Genomic DNA, 16,389 nt, shown 5'->3' on the forward strand with positions numbered 1-16,389 from the left:
AGCATCATATCCCATTGGCTCCCCTGTGGGGTGGGCCTGCAGTTGCTGCTCCATTTGGAAGGACATCGGCCAGCATAGCAATCATGGAGCTAATTAAGACTGGCCTCTTGGCAAGGCCAGATCCTGAGCTTTTGTGTGGGGGTGGGAGAAGTATGAGATTCCTTCCTGGAAGTCAGTGTTGTTAGAGATTGGGGTCAACTACCCTCCACTGGGGACTGACATCTGGCAAGAGAATCAGGTCTTGAACAGACACGAAGAGGGAACCAAGGCACAGTATGCGTGGTCAACATCATTGACATCCTTCTGGCTTGTGCATGGGATGATATCTAATCATCCCACAGCCTGCTGGAATGGATGTCATTATCCCCACTTTACAGAGGAAGAAACTGAGGCCCAGGAAAGTGATAGGACTTACCCAGGGTCACCCAAGTCCTCAGTGTGGAAGGTGGGTCTCTAATTCAGGTCACTTCTGCTCACAGAGAGATTTTGCTGATTGGGATCTTTCCTCTGCATGGCGGCTTTGTGGATATCCTATAAACCCCCACAGTGCACAGGGCTGGCCACAGCCTAAGTGGAGAGTAGAGTGGGATTGTGGAAGCAAGAAGACTCGAGAATCTGACCGAGCCAGGTTCAAATCCCAGCTACAGTGGTGACTGACTGGGTGGATGTGGAAAAACTGCGCAAACAATCAAAACCTAAGTTTCATCGTGAGTCAATTTTCCCTCCTGCTCCTTAAAGGTTGGTGTTCCTCAGGGTCTGTCCTCAGCCCCCTCTCTTCCTTCCTCTCTGGGAGCAAGAAACATCTCAGGCAGTTGTATGCCTGTCCAAGGCTTCAGCTACCACCTACAGGACACAGACAACTCCCAAACCATTGCTCCAGCTTCCATAGCCATGTGCTACTGAACATCTCTTCCTGGGTGGACCAAGGTTGTGCATTTCATCATGACCAGCCAGACTTGCCATTGCCCTTCTCACACCTGCTCCTCCTCCCATGTTCCCTCATCTTGGTGAAGGTGTCATATCCATCCAGGTGCCTAAACAAGGCACCTAAGTGTCAACCTGGAACCCTCCAGTTCCCTCACTGAGCTCACGCATCTACTTTTTCGGTATTTCTTATCTCGGGTGGTCAACATGTTACAGAGTTTAAGTCCTCTGTGTCTCTTACTTCTACCCAACTTATCCTCCCAAGCCTCTAGAGTGATCTCTCTAAAATGCAAACCATATCACATTGACTTACTTTTAAAAAAAGAAAAACTTTGTCATGAAGAATTTCAAACATACGGTAAAGTAGAAAAGCAAATATAATGAACACCTATATACCTAGCACTTTAATTTAACAGCTGCTAACATTTTTTATATTTGCTTAATCTATTTCATGCGGGTTAAGGAGCCCTGGTGGTGCAGTGGTTAAGCGCTTGGCTGCAAACCACAAGGTTGGCAGTTCAAACCCACCAGCTGCTCCACAAGAGAAAGATGTGGCAGTCTGCTGTCGTAAAGATTACAGCCTTTGAAAGCCTATGGGGGTACTTCTACCTTGTCCCATAGGGTCGCTATAAGTCTGAATTGACTTGACGGCAATGGTTTTTTTTTGTGCAGGTTAGTATAGTATTTTCAAGTAAACCACAGGCATTGTGACATTTCATCCCTAAATACTTCAGTGTTGAACTTCTAGAAAACAAAGATGCTTTTTTATCTAGCCATACAACCACGGTTGCACCTAACAAAATTAACAGTGCTTCCTTTCTATCATCTACTCCCTGGTCCATACTCAGGCTCCCCCAGTCGTCCCATGTGCATCTCCAGCAGCTGGTGTGGTTCATTATCTCAGATCCATCTCTGGCTCCCACTTGGGCTGAAAAAATGACTAGTGACAGATGAATGTGATGCTCAAAGGTAAAGCTCCAACAATACCTGACACACAGTAAGTGCTCAAATACTGAGTCCTCTCCTGCTTCAAAAGCCTTTTGGGTGACTACTAGTTGATATTCTGAAAGGCTCAAAAAGAAGCAATATCTGCAAGGTATTTTAAGAGACAGGTGTTATGTAAATAGCAAGCCAATGAAAAAAGGGAGGAAGAAACTGGAGGAGGGAAGAGAAGGAGCAGGCATTAGTCAGTGAACCTGGTGGGAAGTAAAAAGGCAAAGCAACAAAGAGGAGGGGTGTTTCCTGCCAGGGCAAAGTGGTTTAGAGGCCCAGGAGCTTTGGAAGAAGGAAATATTCAGCCAAGGAGCTTTCAAAGGGCCTTAGCACTTTCTGGATACTGAGGTCCAGGATCTGAGAGCTAGTGGTGGGACTCTCAGGCCTCAAGTTGTATTCTCTCCTTTACCCAGTCGGGTGCTGGGGCCCTAGGGAGCCCAGTTAGAGGTAAGACCATCTCCTGACTCTGGCCAGTGCTCCCCTCAATGACCCTGGGCAAAGCGCCTCTGGAAGCACCTGAACCCCAGTGCTCACCAGTTTCCAAGAGCAGGGAGTCTCCACGGCCAGGATCCTGGAGCAGGCTTCTGTGGATCTGTGCAGGGGAGACAGGCCACCTTGGGTCCAAGTCAGGACCTTCCATAAGCCTGAGAGTTTGAGACTTGGTGATCCTTGGTACATTTTGTCAGTCTCTTTCTTGCTACTAAGCAACTCCTCACCACCAGCCCTTAGGCCCCAGGAAGGGGGTCAGATGCTCATCCAGAAATTTTCCTGGAATCACTGCTGAGGCTCCACGCCAGCTGTTGGGGGGCAGCTGTGAGGTCAGGGACACCACACAGCATGACGGGATACTTCTAGGCAAGGTAAGATGGGAGCGGGGGAGAAAGATTTCATTCCAGCTGGGAGCAAAAGAGAAAGCAGAGCTCAGCAGACGGAGAGTGAGAGCCCTTCAATGCCTGGGAAGAGCACAGATGCCACTCGTCTCCACCAGAGCAGGGCCCAGAGTTCTCTGGGGCCAGGGTCTGCCCGGGAGGAATTCAGAGATATGGCCTCTTTCAGCCGCCCCAATCTGAAACTCAAGAAGACAGGCATTATTACCCCCACTGTGCAAATAGGGAAAATGGGCACGAAAGCTTCAAGAGATGGAGTCAGATTCCTTTTAGGCCTGCCACTCACTGCTCTGTGCCCTTGGCAAGTCCCCTCCCCTCTCCAGCCTCAGTTTCCCCATCTGTAAAAGGGGGTGCTTAAGTACAGACATTTTTTTTTACTTAGGTATTGTTGTTTTGAGAATATACATGCCAAAAATATACACCAATTCAACAGTTTCTACATGTACACTTCAGTGACATTGATTATATTCTTCAAGTTATGCAACCATTCTCGCCCTTCTTTTCTTAGTTGTTCCTCCCCCATTAACATAAACTCACTGCCCCCTAAGGTTCCTTTCGACTCTTTCAAGTTACTGTTGTCAATTTTATTCTAAACAGATAGACCTTAAACTTAGAGACTTTCGATGGAATTCTACATCCCACAATGCCATCAACTCTCTGGTCAGGTCTGAAGGCCTTCCTCTGCCCCCTGTCCATTTTAGGACCTTATCCTGGATATTGGCTGAGGAAAAACAATGGAAGCAATTACCTGGGAGAGGCTTCTCACAGGGTGTTCTCCCTAGACCTTTGGGCTTAGGAGTTTTAAACTCAGTCTGAAGGTCCAGATAACACACGGGGTTGACACGGCCCAAAGAGAGAGCCCTGGGCACTCAATGGGACGTCTCTGTGACTAGTACCAGTGATGGGGAGATGGAGGGCAGCAGCAAGCCCAGATGGCCCAGGATGCCCACGCCTCCATGGAGTCAGCCACACCCGTGCTGAGCTCAGAGGCAGATACTGTGGCGGCAGCAGAGCTATAACTAGGGAGGCCTAAGATAAGGAGGCAGAATAAGGGACCAATACCTGAGAACAAAGGAGCCCTGGTGGTACAGGGGTTAAGCACTCGGCTGCTAACTGAAAGGTCAGTGGTTTGAACCCCCCAGTCGCTTAGCGGGAGAAAGATATGGCTATCTGCTTCTGTAAAGGTTTATAGCCTTTGAAACCCTATGGGGCAGTTCTACGCTGTCTTCTTATAGGGCCAATACGAGTCAGAATTGACTCGATGGCAGTGGGTGTCTAAGAACACACAGCCACCTAGACAAGTGAAAGTGAACAGCCTGATACCAGCCCGGGAGCACTGACTGCCGCAAAGCCGGGACGCAGCTGGATCTCAAAGTCAAATCACACGGCAATAATGTGGCAGAATTTCTAAGAAAAAATGGTTTGCATAGGGTATGTCGGATTTTAAATAATTTTAGATCATAATTACTAATGGGAGACTGAATGGCACTACCTGTAATTAGTCATCTAAGACTCCAACACAGAAAACAGAAATAAACACAGAATTAATTTTTTTCCATAAGCCGCAGCAAACGAATGCCTGATGATGAAGCGCACAGCAGGGCTGGCACTGCAGAGGCTGCGCTGGGTCCGCGGTGCTTCTGGGTGCGTGGCTGCAGGGCTCGGAGAAAGCGGAGGTGGCCTGAAGCCGTGTCTCCCCGGCCAGCGCTGGGAGAACGCTGCAGTGGTAAAAGGGCTCCACATACCGAGCAGGAAGGGCCTGCAGAGAATATCCACGCACCAAAGGATACTTTTTCTGGGGGGGTAGGAGGGTTACTTGGGAGGGGTCGGCAAGCACAAGGGCAAGCATAGGGGTCATAGGCTGTACCTCAAAAATTCTAGATTCCCAGGGTGACACTGCTTTTGCTCCAAAGAGGACACAGCTACCTAACAACCAGAAAATGTCATAAGCTAAAAATAGGCAGTTTCAAAAGGATGTGAAGATATAAAAATTATATCCTACATGGTTCAATCACCTGGTTTTTCCCTTAATTCATTTCCAATACCTTCCTCTACTCAAATCATTCCCTCCTTTGGGTCCGCATAGCTGACCACAGCTTTGACAGGCTCATTCACTGAGTGGTTATTTGCTACTGTGATCAGGGTAGCAGGCACTCTGCAAACACATTAGCCCAACATGGTCTCTTCTTCCCAGAGGACCTCACCCTCTAAGCCAGATGTGAAAACCAAGAAAACGTCTGGGCGTCGTGGAAACAAGGTATCCTAGTTACCATAAGTGGGTGGCTTTAAAGAACAGAAATAAATTTTCCCACAGTTCAAGAAGCTAGAAGTCAGAATTCGGGGTGTGGCTCTAGGGGGAGGTCCTTCCTTGTCTATTCCAGCTTCTAGTGGCTGGCAGCGTCTCTTGGCTTGTAGATGATCATCACATGGTGTCTGTCTTCCCCTGTGTGTCACTCTCTATTCTGCTCTTTTTATAACTCAGAAGTGATTAGGTTTAGGACCCACACTATTCTGACATGGTCTCATTAAAATAACAAAAGAAAAAAAGCTCTATTTCTAAACAATGGTCATATTTACAGGTATAAGAGTTAGGATTTCCACACATATTTTTGGGGGGTAATGACACAATCAATCCATAACACAAAGGAAGGTCCATCTAGGTTTTGGGGCAAGGCAACAAAAGAGGCTCCCTCAGTCTGGGAGCAAGATCAGAACGAGGTCACACCAGGCTCACAGTCTACGGAGGGAACTACCTTAAGAAGCGTGAGGAGTCAAGGCCCTGAGTCACCATTGAGGGATGAGGGACTAGCCTTGGGAAGAGAGGACTGGGGTGTGACTAATAGAAACTCCACTACACGAGAATTCATCTGGTCCAAGGAAGCAGGGATTGGACATCTGTTTTTTTTTTTTTTTAAAAGGAAATGATATTCGTATGATACTCAGGGGTGAGAGGACAAGGCTGCCCAAGGCTGGGGGTGGCAGGCCCCCTTTCCACTGCATCCCTGGCATTCCCAGGGACTAAGGGAGTCCAGCTCTTGGCTCATCTGTAACCATGGAACATGAAGGCTTTTGGTCTGAAGGATATGTGACGGGCCGGAGAGTTCTGGGCCCCAGGAAGGTGCTCTTTGTGCAAAGGAGGGGCTGCTGTCTGGATCCATACAGCCCCAACCCTTTGGCATCTGCCCACCTCAGCATGTCTGACTTGGAGCCCCAGGTCACCAAGGGACAGCCATTTCAGCTTCCTAGGTACCTCACTCTGGGTCAGGCACTTGCTTCGAGGGTGAGCCCCACTGGGGAGAGAGATACAAGTGGCCCAGCAAAGGCCCGGCCTGATTCTTTGTGCCTTGTCATTTTGGTTTCTGGTTTAGAATCCAGTCTTTCATGAGTGTGGATCATGTGAGCCAGTTTCTTGGTGGGTGATGCACTCTGAATGAAATGAGTAAATAAAAGGGCCACGCCTTGGAGCCCTTGAAACCTGTGGGCAACTGCGCCTGGGGCCCCTGCCCTTGAGCAGCTGTTGCCCACTGGGTCTCTCCCAGCTGTAATGCTGCCCACGTAGGCAGCCTTTTTCTGTGCATATCCAGCCTGGGAAGACTACCACAGACTCCAGCAGGGCCACCAGGACACCGATCCCAGCAGCCTCCAGCCTAAGACAGTGACCACCATGTTTTCCAAATGGAGTACAGACTTTGAAAGGAAGAAGGTGCTTGGGGACAATAGGACACAGTGTCTCTGTACGTGGGAGGGATAGTCACTGTGCTCATCCAGGGCCCTTGAGCAGGGGCTGCCCCTGTCACCTTTTCCCACGCTTGGCCCCAGAGCAGGGGCCGCAGGTTGGCCTGGGGGTCTGGCTGCTCCAGACACACATGACCAGAGTCCCACCTTCCAGCCCAGTATGTCCTCCTTTCTGAGACCCCGCTGTGACACTCTGACAACCCACTGCACTGAACCAACAAACACTCTGAAGCCCTCTGTACAAGGATATAGCTAACCCGACTATTTAAAAATTAGGTTCTGATGATATCTGCTCAAGATCTACTCAAGGGCAATGGCACCCCATTTGTAACAGGGAAGAGTGATGCCTGTGGGTGCCCCCTGACTCTGCGACAGCACGCTGCCTTTCAGAGCGTCCCTTTCATTATGGCAGCACTACGACCCAAGTGGCATCAGTATTTCCACACAGGCTGAATTCTGGGTAAGGGCTTTATTAAGCCTGCAGAGTACTTCCAAGGAGCCTTGGAAGTGCCATGGTTAAGCACTTGGCTGCTAACCGAAAGGCTGGCACTTCAAACGAACCCAATGGCTCTGTGGGAGAAAGACCCGGCAATCTGCTCCCATAAAGATTACAGCCTAGAAAACCCCATGAGGCAGCTCTACCCTGTCACATGGGGTCACTATGAGTCCGAATCGACTTGAAGGCACCCAACAACAACAGAGTATTTTCCACCAGCCGGGCAGTGGTGGGCTGCTGAGCCGGGGGGTAGGGGGTAGTGGCGGTGATTACCGTTACAAGGAGGCAGCAGGCTTCTCTCCCCTCACCCACCCACTCCTTTACGTTTTCTCCACCAGGATCAGAGGGATGCACTTGTACTGAGGCGTGAAAACGCACTGGGAGGAGACATCTGCAGATTCTAAAGGCCCTCGACAGCTGCAGGAGAACTAAGGGAGAAAACCAGGAGAGTAAGACAAGGGCATGACTGTATAGTATGTGATGTGTATCTCAACAGGCTGTTACAAAAAAAAGGAAAGGACAGGGGAATGAGTTGGTTTAGACTGTGAGACCACATGTTCTAACCAAGGTTACACCTCTGGGTAAGTAACTTCAACACATACGTACCATTCTCCTGTCTGTATGACGGTGACAGATAGCATCCATGCCTCAGAGGGTTTGCTATGAGTACTGGGTGAGACAGCGAAGGCAGAGCACTTCGCACAGCTGTGGGACATGGAACCAAAATCACAAACCAAACCCATTGCCGTTGAGTCGATTCTGACTCATGGTGACCCTACTGGACAGAGTAGAACTGCCCCATAGAGTTTCCAAGGAGTACCTGGTGTATTCGAGCTGCTGGCCTTTTGGTTAGCAGCCATAGCACTCAACCACTATGCCACCAGGGACATGGAAGGACCCAGTCAATGTGAGCACTCAGTGCTGTGTGGCTAACATGGAGTGGGGGCAAGGCCAAGCACTGAGTGACAGTGGTCCAGGACCCTTGGTCTGTAGCCTCCCCCAAAGCACTGTGATGTGCTCTAGCTGAACATCTGACCTTCTGGAAAAAACAGAACAAAATAAAAACAACAAGAAAGACACGCTTTCACAGGCGAGAGAACAGAAAGATGGCCATGGAGACGGAGTAAAATCTGCTTGGCCACAGCTCTCCAAGTGACACATGACGGCAAAGACAACTGCTCGAAAGACAAACAGGTCTTGGCTGTTATTCTTTCCTTTCTCCCTACTCTCTTTTTTTTCAGTCCATTCGATCATTTCCAGGTTCCACTCCCCCAACCCCTTTTGCCAGTTGTCTCTGCTTTAGGCTCCACGCCCAGGTTACTGTTTTTCTCCTTCCACCCCCTCATCAAGCTTTGGGCCTACTTCAGGAGAGGGCTGCCCCAGGACGCCAGAAGGGTGAAGGACAGGGCCAAGCTCTGCGAGTCCTTGGCTGATCTCCCCAGCCTGGTGAAACCATTTGCAGAGAGACAATTTCAGGTTTAGACCAGGGAGCCCTCTCTCTGGATAAGCCAGTATTTAATTGGCAATAATGACTGAAGCATCATACACAGAGAGCTATATATTCTTAAATGGCAATACTAACATAGGATTCTCGTACCTTCTTGTCCTGGTTCTGTTTCTAACTCACAATAGGACTGGGACAGGTCACGAAGAGAAGTTTTCTCCGTCAGTAAAGAAAAGATTCTCCATTTTACCACTCATTGTGACAACAAAAACATCAGAAAGAGATTAAACAAACAAATCTGTTGCTGTCAATTCCGACTCACAGCCACCCTATAGGACAGTGCAGAGCTGTCCCATAGGGTTTCCAAGGACCACCTGGTGGATTCAAACTGCTGACCTTTTGGTCAGCAGCTGTAGCTCTTAACCACTACGCCACTAGGAAATAAGGCTGTAAATTTCTTTCTAGAGAGAACAGTTATATTTATGCCAAGTAGTAATAGTTCTTGAAAGGACCTCAAGGTATCAAAGGAGCTAAAACGCACAGTGTGTACCATTAAAGAAAGGGAGAGAAGATAGAGAAAAGAGCAGAGACCTAACATCCAACAGGAGTGAACTACTTTTTCCTCTGAGTATGGCACTGTTAGCTTGAACCCCAATTATAGCGAGTGGAGATATTAGAGAAATTAAGGCCTGTACATTTTTCAAAGAGTACCTTTTCAAAGCGTACCCCAGCATACAGACACATGGGAAGGACATCTAAATATTTCATAAGCCTTTCTTCAAAGAAAAAATTGTTTTTCTTCATTTTACAAGCAGTTTATTTAATTCTGAAAGGAAATAAAATATACTTAACAGATGAAAGAGCCGTCTCACTAGACTTATTTAATGCCAATCATTCTAGGTACAAGAAAATTTAGATGAAAGAGACTCATTTCTAAAAATCAGCATTTGAAAGGGGCAGGGTGTCTCAATTCTATTTCATTAGCTTAATTGTGCCTGGGTCTTATCCAGGGTAGTAGCAAGGATCAAAGGCCCTCTCTTCAAGACCTGTTTCTCCAAGGGAAAACCGGAGGTAAGGCTGCCCTGCCTATCTGTGCCCTGGGTCGCTCCTACTGGGCTGCTGGATAAACCAACTGCGTAGACACAGACATAAGCTACCAGGCCCTGGAGTCACTCCTGAAAAGTTCTGTATCATCGTCATGAGGCATCTCTCCTCCAAGAGTATCACAGATGAAACTCTCTGCTAACTAGTGAAATCTCAGACACAAGCAACTTTGCCTCATTAAACAGATGGACACATTAAAAGATGGGGGAGAGAGAGAGGAGAACACCAACGTTTCATCATTTAGCAATACCAGCCGAAGCGCACCTCTCCCCGTACTTCAAGCCCTCTGTGCCATCCTTCTGGCCCGCCATGCAAAATGGGCAAAGCGTTTTGCACAGCAAACAAGCATGTAAGCGAGAAGACAGTTTCAAGAAAGCTCTGGCTCCAGGCCCTCTTTGAACACCAGAAGAGCCTTCTTTTCAGCGCAGTATCAGTCGTCAGCCTTGCTTTGATGAATATGTCTGGATCAACCTTTAGAACTGTTAAAACAACTTAAAATGTAGTAACAATCCATAAGATATATCCCACTGCACTGCGCATTTTGATGTCCTCCTTCCAAACCTGCCATCAGCATGTCAGAACTGTGTGCCTTCGGGTATTTCATCATAAAATGCATTTTTCAAACAGCTCAGCTGATCTCTCTCCCAGTCTTTGGCTTACCAATGGTTCCCCTGAAATAGAACTGCAACGCCGCTTCTAAAGTTTCTACATATTGATGTTTCTCCAGATTTCTGATATTTCGGAATGCGTAAGATCATGGAGAAAAGCCTCAGAGACAGCCTGTGAGTGAACTCTTTGACTTGACACCATCTTTTTTTTTCTTCTTTTGTTTTATTATGCTTTAGGTGAAAGTTTACAGCTCAAGTTAATTTCTCATATAAAAATTTATACACACATTGTTGTGTGACCCTAGTTGCTATCCCTGTAGTGTGACCGTACACTCTTCCTTTTCACTCCAGATTTCCCATGTCCATTCAACCAGCTCCTATCCCTTTCTGCCCTCTCATCTCACCTCTGGACAGGAGCTGCCCATCTAGTCTCCTGTATCTACTTGAACTAAGGAGCACACTCTTCACAAGTAGCATTTTATGTCTTATAGTCCAGTCTATTCTTTGTCTGAAAAGTTGGCTTCAGGAATGGTTTTAGTTCTGGGTTAAGAGTAAGTCTGGGGGCTGTGTCTTCCAGGGTTCCTCCAGTCTCAGTCAGACCATTAAGTCTAGTTTTTTTTTTTTTTACTAGAATTTGAATTCTGCACCCCACTCTTCTCCTGTTCTGTCAGGGACTCTCTATTGTGTTCCCTGTCAGGGTGGTCATTGGTGGCAGCTGGGTGCCATCTAGTTCTTCTGGTCTCAGGTTGATGGAGTATCTGGATTATGTGGCCCCTTTTGTATCTTGGGCTAATATTTTCCTTGTGTCTTTGGTGTTCATCATTCTCCTTTGCTCCAGGTGGGTTCGGACCAATTGATGCATCACTCAATGTCATCATTTTTTGTATCTTGGGCTAATATTTTCCTTGTGTCTTTGGTGTTCATCATTCTCCTTTGCTCCAGGTGGGTTCGGACCAATTGATGCATCGCTCAATGTCATCATGACTTACAGTCTGTCCACAGAAGACAAACTAGCACTTTTGGGCCCACCATACTCCCCTCACCTCCAAAAAGCTTATGTGTTACTGGATAGACCCTTGAAGGTAGCCTGAAAATGTTCTCCCACTGAGCAACCTCATCCGCACTCAACTCACCATCCCAGGGACTTCCTCCAGGTGAGCAAGCAATCCTTCAGCCACACTCCATGGGCAGACCGCCTGGGCCTAACCTCTCTCCTCCAACAATGTTTCTACCCCATCATCTCCTCCTTTTCTTTGGAGAGCTCCACCAATGGTCTTCCGTTACTTCCTCTGGTCACTTCCAGCTACCTTTCTTTGATTGGCTGATGGATTTCTGTCCCTCTCCCTGCCCCCAGCTTTGCCTTGGGGGCTTAAACATTCAAGGGGATGGCCCCTTGGTGCTGTTTATATTCTCTTATCTCCCAGCATCAGCTCTGAAATATCTCCGTGGCACCAGACCACACTCAGCTCGATACCTATCGCTTGCCTCACTTTGACACATCTGTTCTCCTCCGTCCCCTCAGTGGGGCTCAGAGGAGGGGCCCCCGGCTCACCAGTGTCTCCATTGCTCCCTTCCCAGTGTTCTCAGGCACAAACCCCTCTGCTGCTGACAGTCCTCTTCAAATCTGTGGGCTGCCTCTGTTTCCCTCCTCCACAGGCTGTCTGCTCCCCCAGCCCTGGCTGACCCCGCCATCTGGTTCTGTCCCACACCTTTTCTTAACCTGTCAAGTGGACTGGAGGAAGGCCTGAGCACCCTGCTAATATCCTCGACATAAATTTATTTCTCAGCAATCCTCTTCTCCTTCTGGCCTTATTGACTCCCTTCCACACAACCTTGCTGGCTCCCTTCCATATTCATCTCCCTCCTGAACATTCTTCTTCCTTCCTTGCTCTCCAACCCTACACGCTGCCCTCAAAAGCCCAGGCGGGATGTTCTCAGAGGGCACGCAGATGGCCCTGTTTGCACGGCATGTCCCTGTCCTGGTAATTCTGTCCTTGGCTACGCAGAGCCTCTGTACCTGGTCTGGGAGATAGGGTCGGCGATGCTGCTCCTCTGTCCCCAGTCCACAGTGAACCTCATTCCCGTCCTCTCTCCCTACTCCGGAACACAAAGTAACAGGCTTGAAAAAGTTGCCCTGTGTTTCATTAAGTCACTTTGGGTACTAGGCGCCAAAGGCTTTTTAAGATAGCATGCAAACGTATGTAAATGTATATTATACACTTATGCAAAAATAATATGAAAATATGCCTTTAGATTTTCTGGGAAAAGTCTGCTCCCTTTCTGAATTCCTTCCCTTGTCAACAACTTTGCTTTATGAGTCTTCCTCACCCCGTCAGCTTATTGCATCCTTAATAATGTCTGCCCACATGCAGCTCCCTGCCTCCCTCTTCTTGTGCTAACTCATTAACACTAAACATATTATTTCTCTTCTCCCTTCTCCCTATACGTGAATTAAAACACATGTATGAAGGCTAAAACTATTAGAAAGTAGCCAGTTTTCACTGGGGTTTAATTTACATTTCTCTTGTCAAGTCTGACCTTCTATTTACTTTAAGAAATACCATCTGCCTCCCAAGTCATTACTGGTTTTAAAAAATGTTATCTTGTTTGCATTTCTGGTTAAACCGCGCCTTTCTCATAACCTGGGTCAGACAATCGGGCACATATTGTTTCTTACAGCCAACCCCTAGAGCTAACAAATAGCCGTTCTTCACAGAACAAGTTCAAGCTCCTGACTGTTAATGGTTCCCAGTTACCACCAGCCATTTTGGTCTCTATCTGTGACACACAGCGTGGCTTCCTTTCCTTCCAAACAACGCCCTTCCTGGTGTCCCTCCATCTTTGAGCATTTAGCGGCTGCCGCAGATGCACTTTTCTGTCTCTGTTCTTTGCCATGACCCACCCTCTGCCTTGCACTCCGCTCCTTCCCTGGAACCTCTCAGCTGCGTCTATGGTCTCTGGTAGTCATGCTCTTCAGACTCCTTCTAGTCTTGACCTTCCGAAGGTGCCCTTGCCCTGGCCTGAGGCAGCTCCTCACTCGTACCTTCTCCCCCGTGTGCCAGGCGACTGTCAAAGCTCACCTCCTCCTCTGCCTCTGTCTGCCACAAGTCTTCAGCCCCTGTCTTTTCCCCGGACTCGATCTGTTAGAGACAGCTTCAGATCTCCCTGCTCACCCTTTCCTCTTGACTTAGGAGTGGTAAACCAGTCTGGTTTCCATGAGGGTAGAGACAGGACCTTTCGTGAATAAACAAGAAATTTCAGTTCTCATGTTTGTGTCTGTGACTTACTGCTGCTAATATTATTCCATTTATACAGCTGAGAAAACTGAGGCAAAAAGGTTGTGTAACCTGCTCAAGATGCCAAGACTAGCGAGTATGAGAGCTAGAATTCTGGCTCTGGGCCCTCATTCTTAGCTTCTGTACTGAAAATGCTATCTCCCTCCGCTCTTCAATCCAGTCCAAACCAAACCAAACCCATTGCCGTCGAGTGCCTTCTGGCTCAGAGCGACCCTACAAGACATAGTAGGACTGCCCCATAGGGTTTCTAGTAATCTTTATGGGGGAAGACCACCACATCTTTCTCCTGTGGAATGACTGGTAGGTTCAAACTGCTGACCTTTCAGTTAGCAGCCAGGAGCTTTAATCACTGCATCACCAGGGCTCCTTCCTTCTATCCAAGGCCACAGAAACACAACTTTCCCAGGTAGCCTGGGGAGGGGAGAAGGAAAAAGAGGGGCTGTGAAGTCTCAGGGCTGAAGAGCCCTGGGACTCCAGGGGCTGCCTCCTCCACAGGCACCAGGAGGTCCAGCAGTACCAGGGGGAGGGAACACCCCATTGGCTGCTGTGGGGCTCTTGCCTGCTATGGGCTGGGCTCCTGGTGGCAGGCTGTGGAGGACACAGCTGGAGTATTACTTAGAAGATCACCACGAAGAAACACCCCAGCTGTACTTTGGAAGCTACCCTGACCACAGTCAATGAGCAGTTTTTGACTGAGAGAATCTAAACTCCTCAACATTTGTAGGCTTGCTGGTCTCAACCGGCCCCCAACCTGGATAGTTTTTGAATATACTAGAATGTATTGGAGAAGCCCTCGTGGCTCAATCATTAAGAGTTCAGCTGTTGACTGAAAAGTTGGTGGTTTGAACCTACCCAGTGGCTCCATGGGAGAAAAACCTGACAATCTGCTCCTGTAAAGATGAAAGAAAAAAAAAAAAACCCACTGCCGTCGAGTTGATTCTGACTCATAGCGACCCTATAGGACAGAGTAGAACTGCCCCATAGAGTTTCCAGGGAATGCCTGGAGGATTTGAACTTCCAACCTCTTGGTTAGCAGCTGTAGCACTTAACCATTACGCCACCAGGGTTTCCGTTTACAGCCTAGAAAACCCTATCAGGCAGTTCTTCTCTGTCACGTGGGGCTGCCATGAGTTGGAATTGACTCGATGGCATCCAACAACAATAATGACAGAATGTGTTGAGAAAAGCTTATTATTATTTATTATTAAATTAAATTTACTTTTATTATTATTATCACTTTCTACTGGCAGAGACCTCCATAGGCAGCTAATGTCACTGAGCCTGATAAGGCTTGGCCCCTGTTAATGGAGCCCACCGGCACAGTCCCCTCTCAGCCTGTCCCATGTTGACCAGCTCTCCTGGGCTGGGCCCACTGCCTGCTCCTTGCAGAAAGAAAAGGGCCTGGCATTTGCCAGGGAGCTCAGGTGTCTCGAAAAACTCCAAAGGTGAAATGGAAAACTCTCCCTGTGCGATCTTCCTATTTGATCTTGTGTCTCGTGTGATCCCCCTGGGGATGAACAAGAAATACTTCTCTGAATAATTCATAGGCCCCGAGGTAGAAACACAGTGCCTCTTTTAATAAAAAGGCTGGTACACGGCGCTGATTATACCTCTTCTGCAGGGCTCCGGCAGAGGCATGGGGATCTGAAAAGCTCTTTACAAATTCCTCTTACAATAGCGAGACGAGAATTAAAAGCCATGTAATATTTTTAATCAAACAGACTCGTGTTTGGATAATATATAAAATTATTTATAAAGCTGAAGTGAGCTACAAAATGCTCATAAAGAGAAGTTGAAAAAAACCGAGCTGCTGCAATTATTACGAGGTCTGATTTATTTTTAAAAGTGAACATGACTACCATCAGCTTTCCATTTAATGAGCACCTACTAGGTGCCAGGGGTCCCTGGGTGGCACGAACAGTGAACTCTCAGCCGTTAACCACAAGGTTGGTGGTCTGAGTCTACCCAGAGGCTCCTCAGAAGAAAGGTCGGAGGTCTGCTTCTGGAAAACCAGCCTGAAAACCCTACGCAGCACAGCTCTACTCTGACACACGTGGGGTTGTCAGGAGTTGGAGTCGGCTTGATGGGTTTTGACTTACGAGGTGCTGGAAGTGATGCCAGGCTTGCTCTGCAAATCATTTCACTTGGCCCTCACAACACCCTTCAAGGGTAAGAAACACCCAACTTACAGGCCTACGGAGCCTCCCAGAGGTTAAGGGTCAAAGCCAAGGCTTCCCAGGAGGAGGGACCAGGCTGAGCTTGAGTGCAGATCCAATACTCCCCATGGTGCCTAATTCTCAGCATTCCTCTGCTGAAAGCCAGTCATTACCGCTCAGCCCCTTCTACAGTTTGCAACATTACTATGAGAAATGGCAAGATAATAAAGGCTTTAGGGTCCTTTGGAGAACATTTCACTCATTAGTTACAAAACCACAGTCCTCCTAGCAGTGGACGGAAACTCACAGCCTATGGAGTCAGATGCTTTCATTTTACAAAAGGGAAACTGAGGTTCGGAGAGCCCGCAGGCCTTACGGGCCCATGGTTAGAGACAGCGAGTGACTCTGCCGGAGCATAGCTCTGTCCCGGACCCCGGCCAGGGCTCTTTCTTTCATGTCACATGGCTGTCTGATTACCGGTGCTGGACTCCCCAGGGCTGCCGACTGAAGGGCACCTAAGGTTTAGTACAAGCTTTTCTTTCCTGTGGCTCATTAAATCAGAGGTATCCTACTGCTAAGAAGGAAATAAAAAGTCTGGCATGCAGGCCCACAGAGAGCAGCATGGCTTTTCACCAGGCCCTCATACCTTGTTAACTTTTCAGTTTCAGTTCAGACCCTCAGGAGGAGAGAAGAGCAGACGGAGGGCTTTGTGAGGCAGCTGCACGCTTAGATGTTCTTAATGATGA

The 16,389-nt window shown here is 48.1% G+C and overlaps 1 protein-coding gene across 16 annotated transcripts in view; it reads right to left on the reverse strand.

Moving 5' to 3' along the window:
* TTC7B (tetratricopeptide repeat domain 7B) overlaps positions 1–16,389 on the reverse strand; it is a 312,659-nt gene that overhangs the window by 23,583 nt on the left and 272,687 nt on the right. Inside the window, exon 20 of one of the 16 annotated variants that reach the window (XM_064292862.1) lies at positions 2,452–2,509. The exons of 10 other annotated variants lie outside the window; for them this stretch is intronic. In XM_064292862.1, coding sequence (XP_064148932.1) covers positions 2,452–2,509 — 58 coding nt within the window. 5 more of the 16 variants (XM_064292865.1, XM_064292863.1, XM_064292864.1 and 2 more) reach the window with 5 other exon arrangements.

This window comes from Loxodonta africana, chromosome 10, assembly GCF_030014295.1.
Source record: "Loxodonta africana isolate mLoxAfr1 chromosome 10, mLoxAfr1.hap2, whole genome shotgun sequence".
Classification (NCBI taxonomy): Eukaryota; Metazoa; Chordata; class Mammalia; order Proboscidea; family Elephantidae; genus Loxodonta; species Loxodonta africana.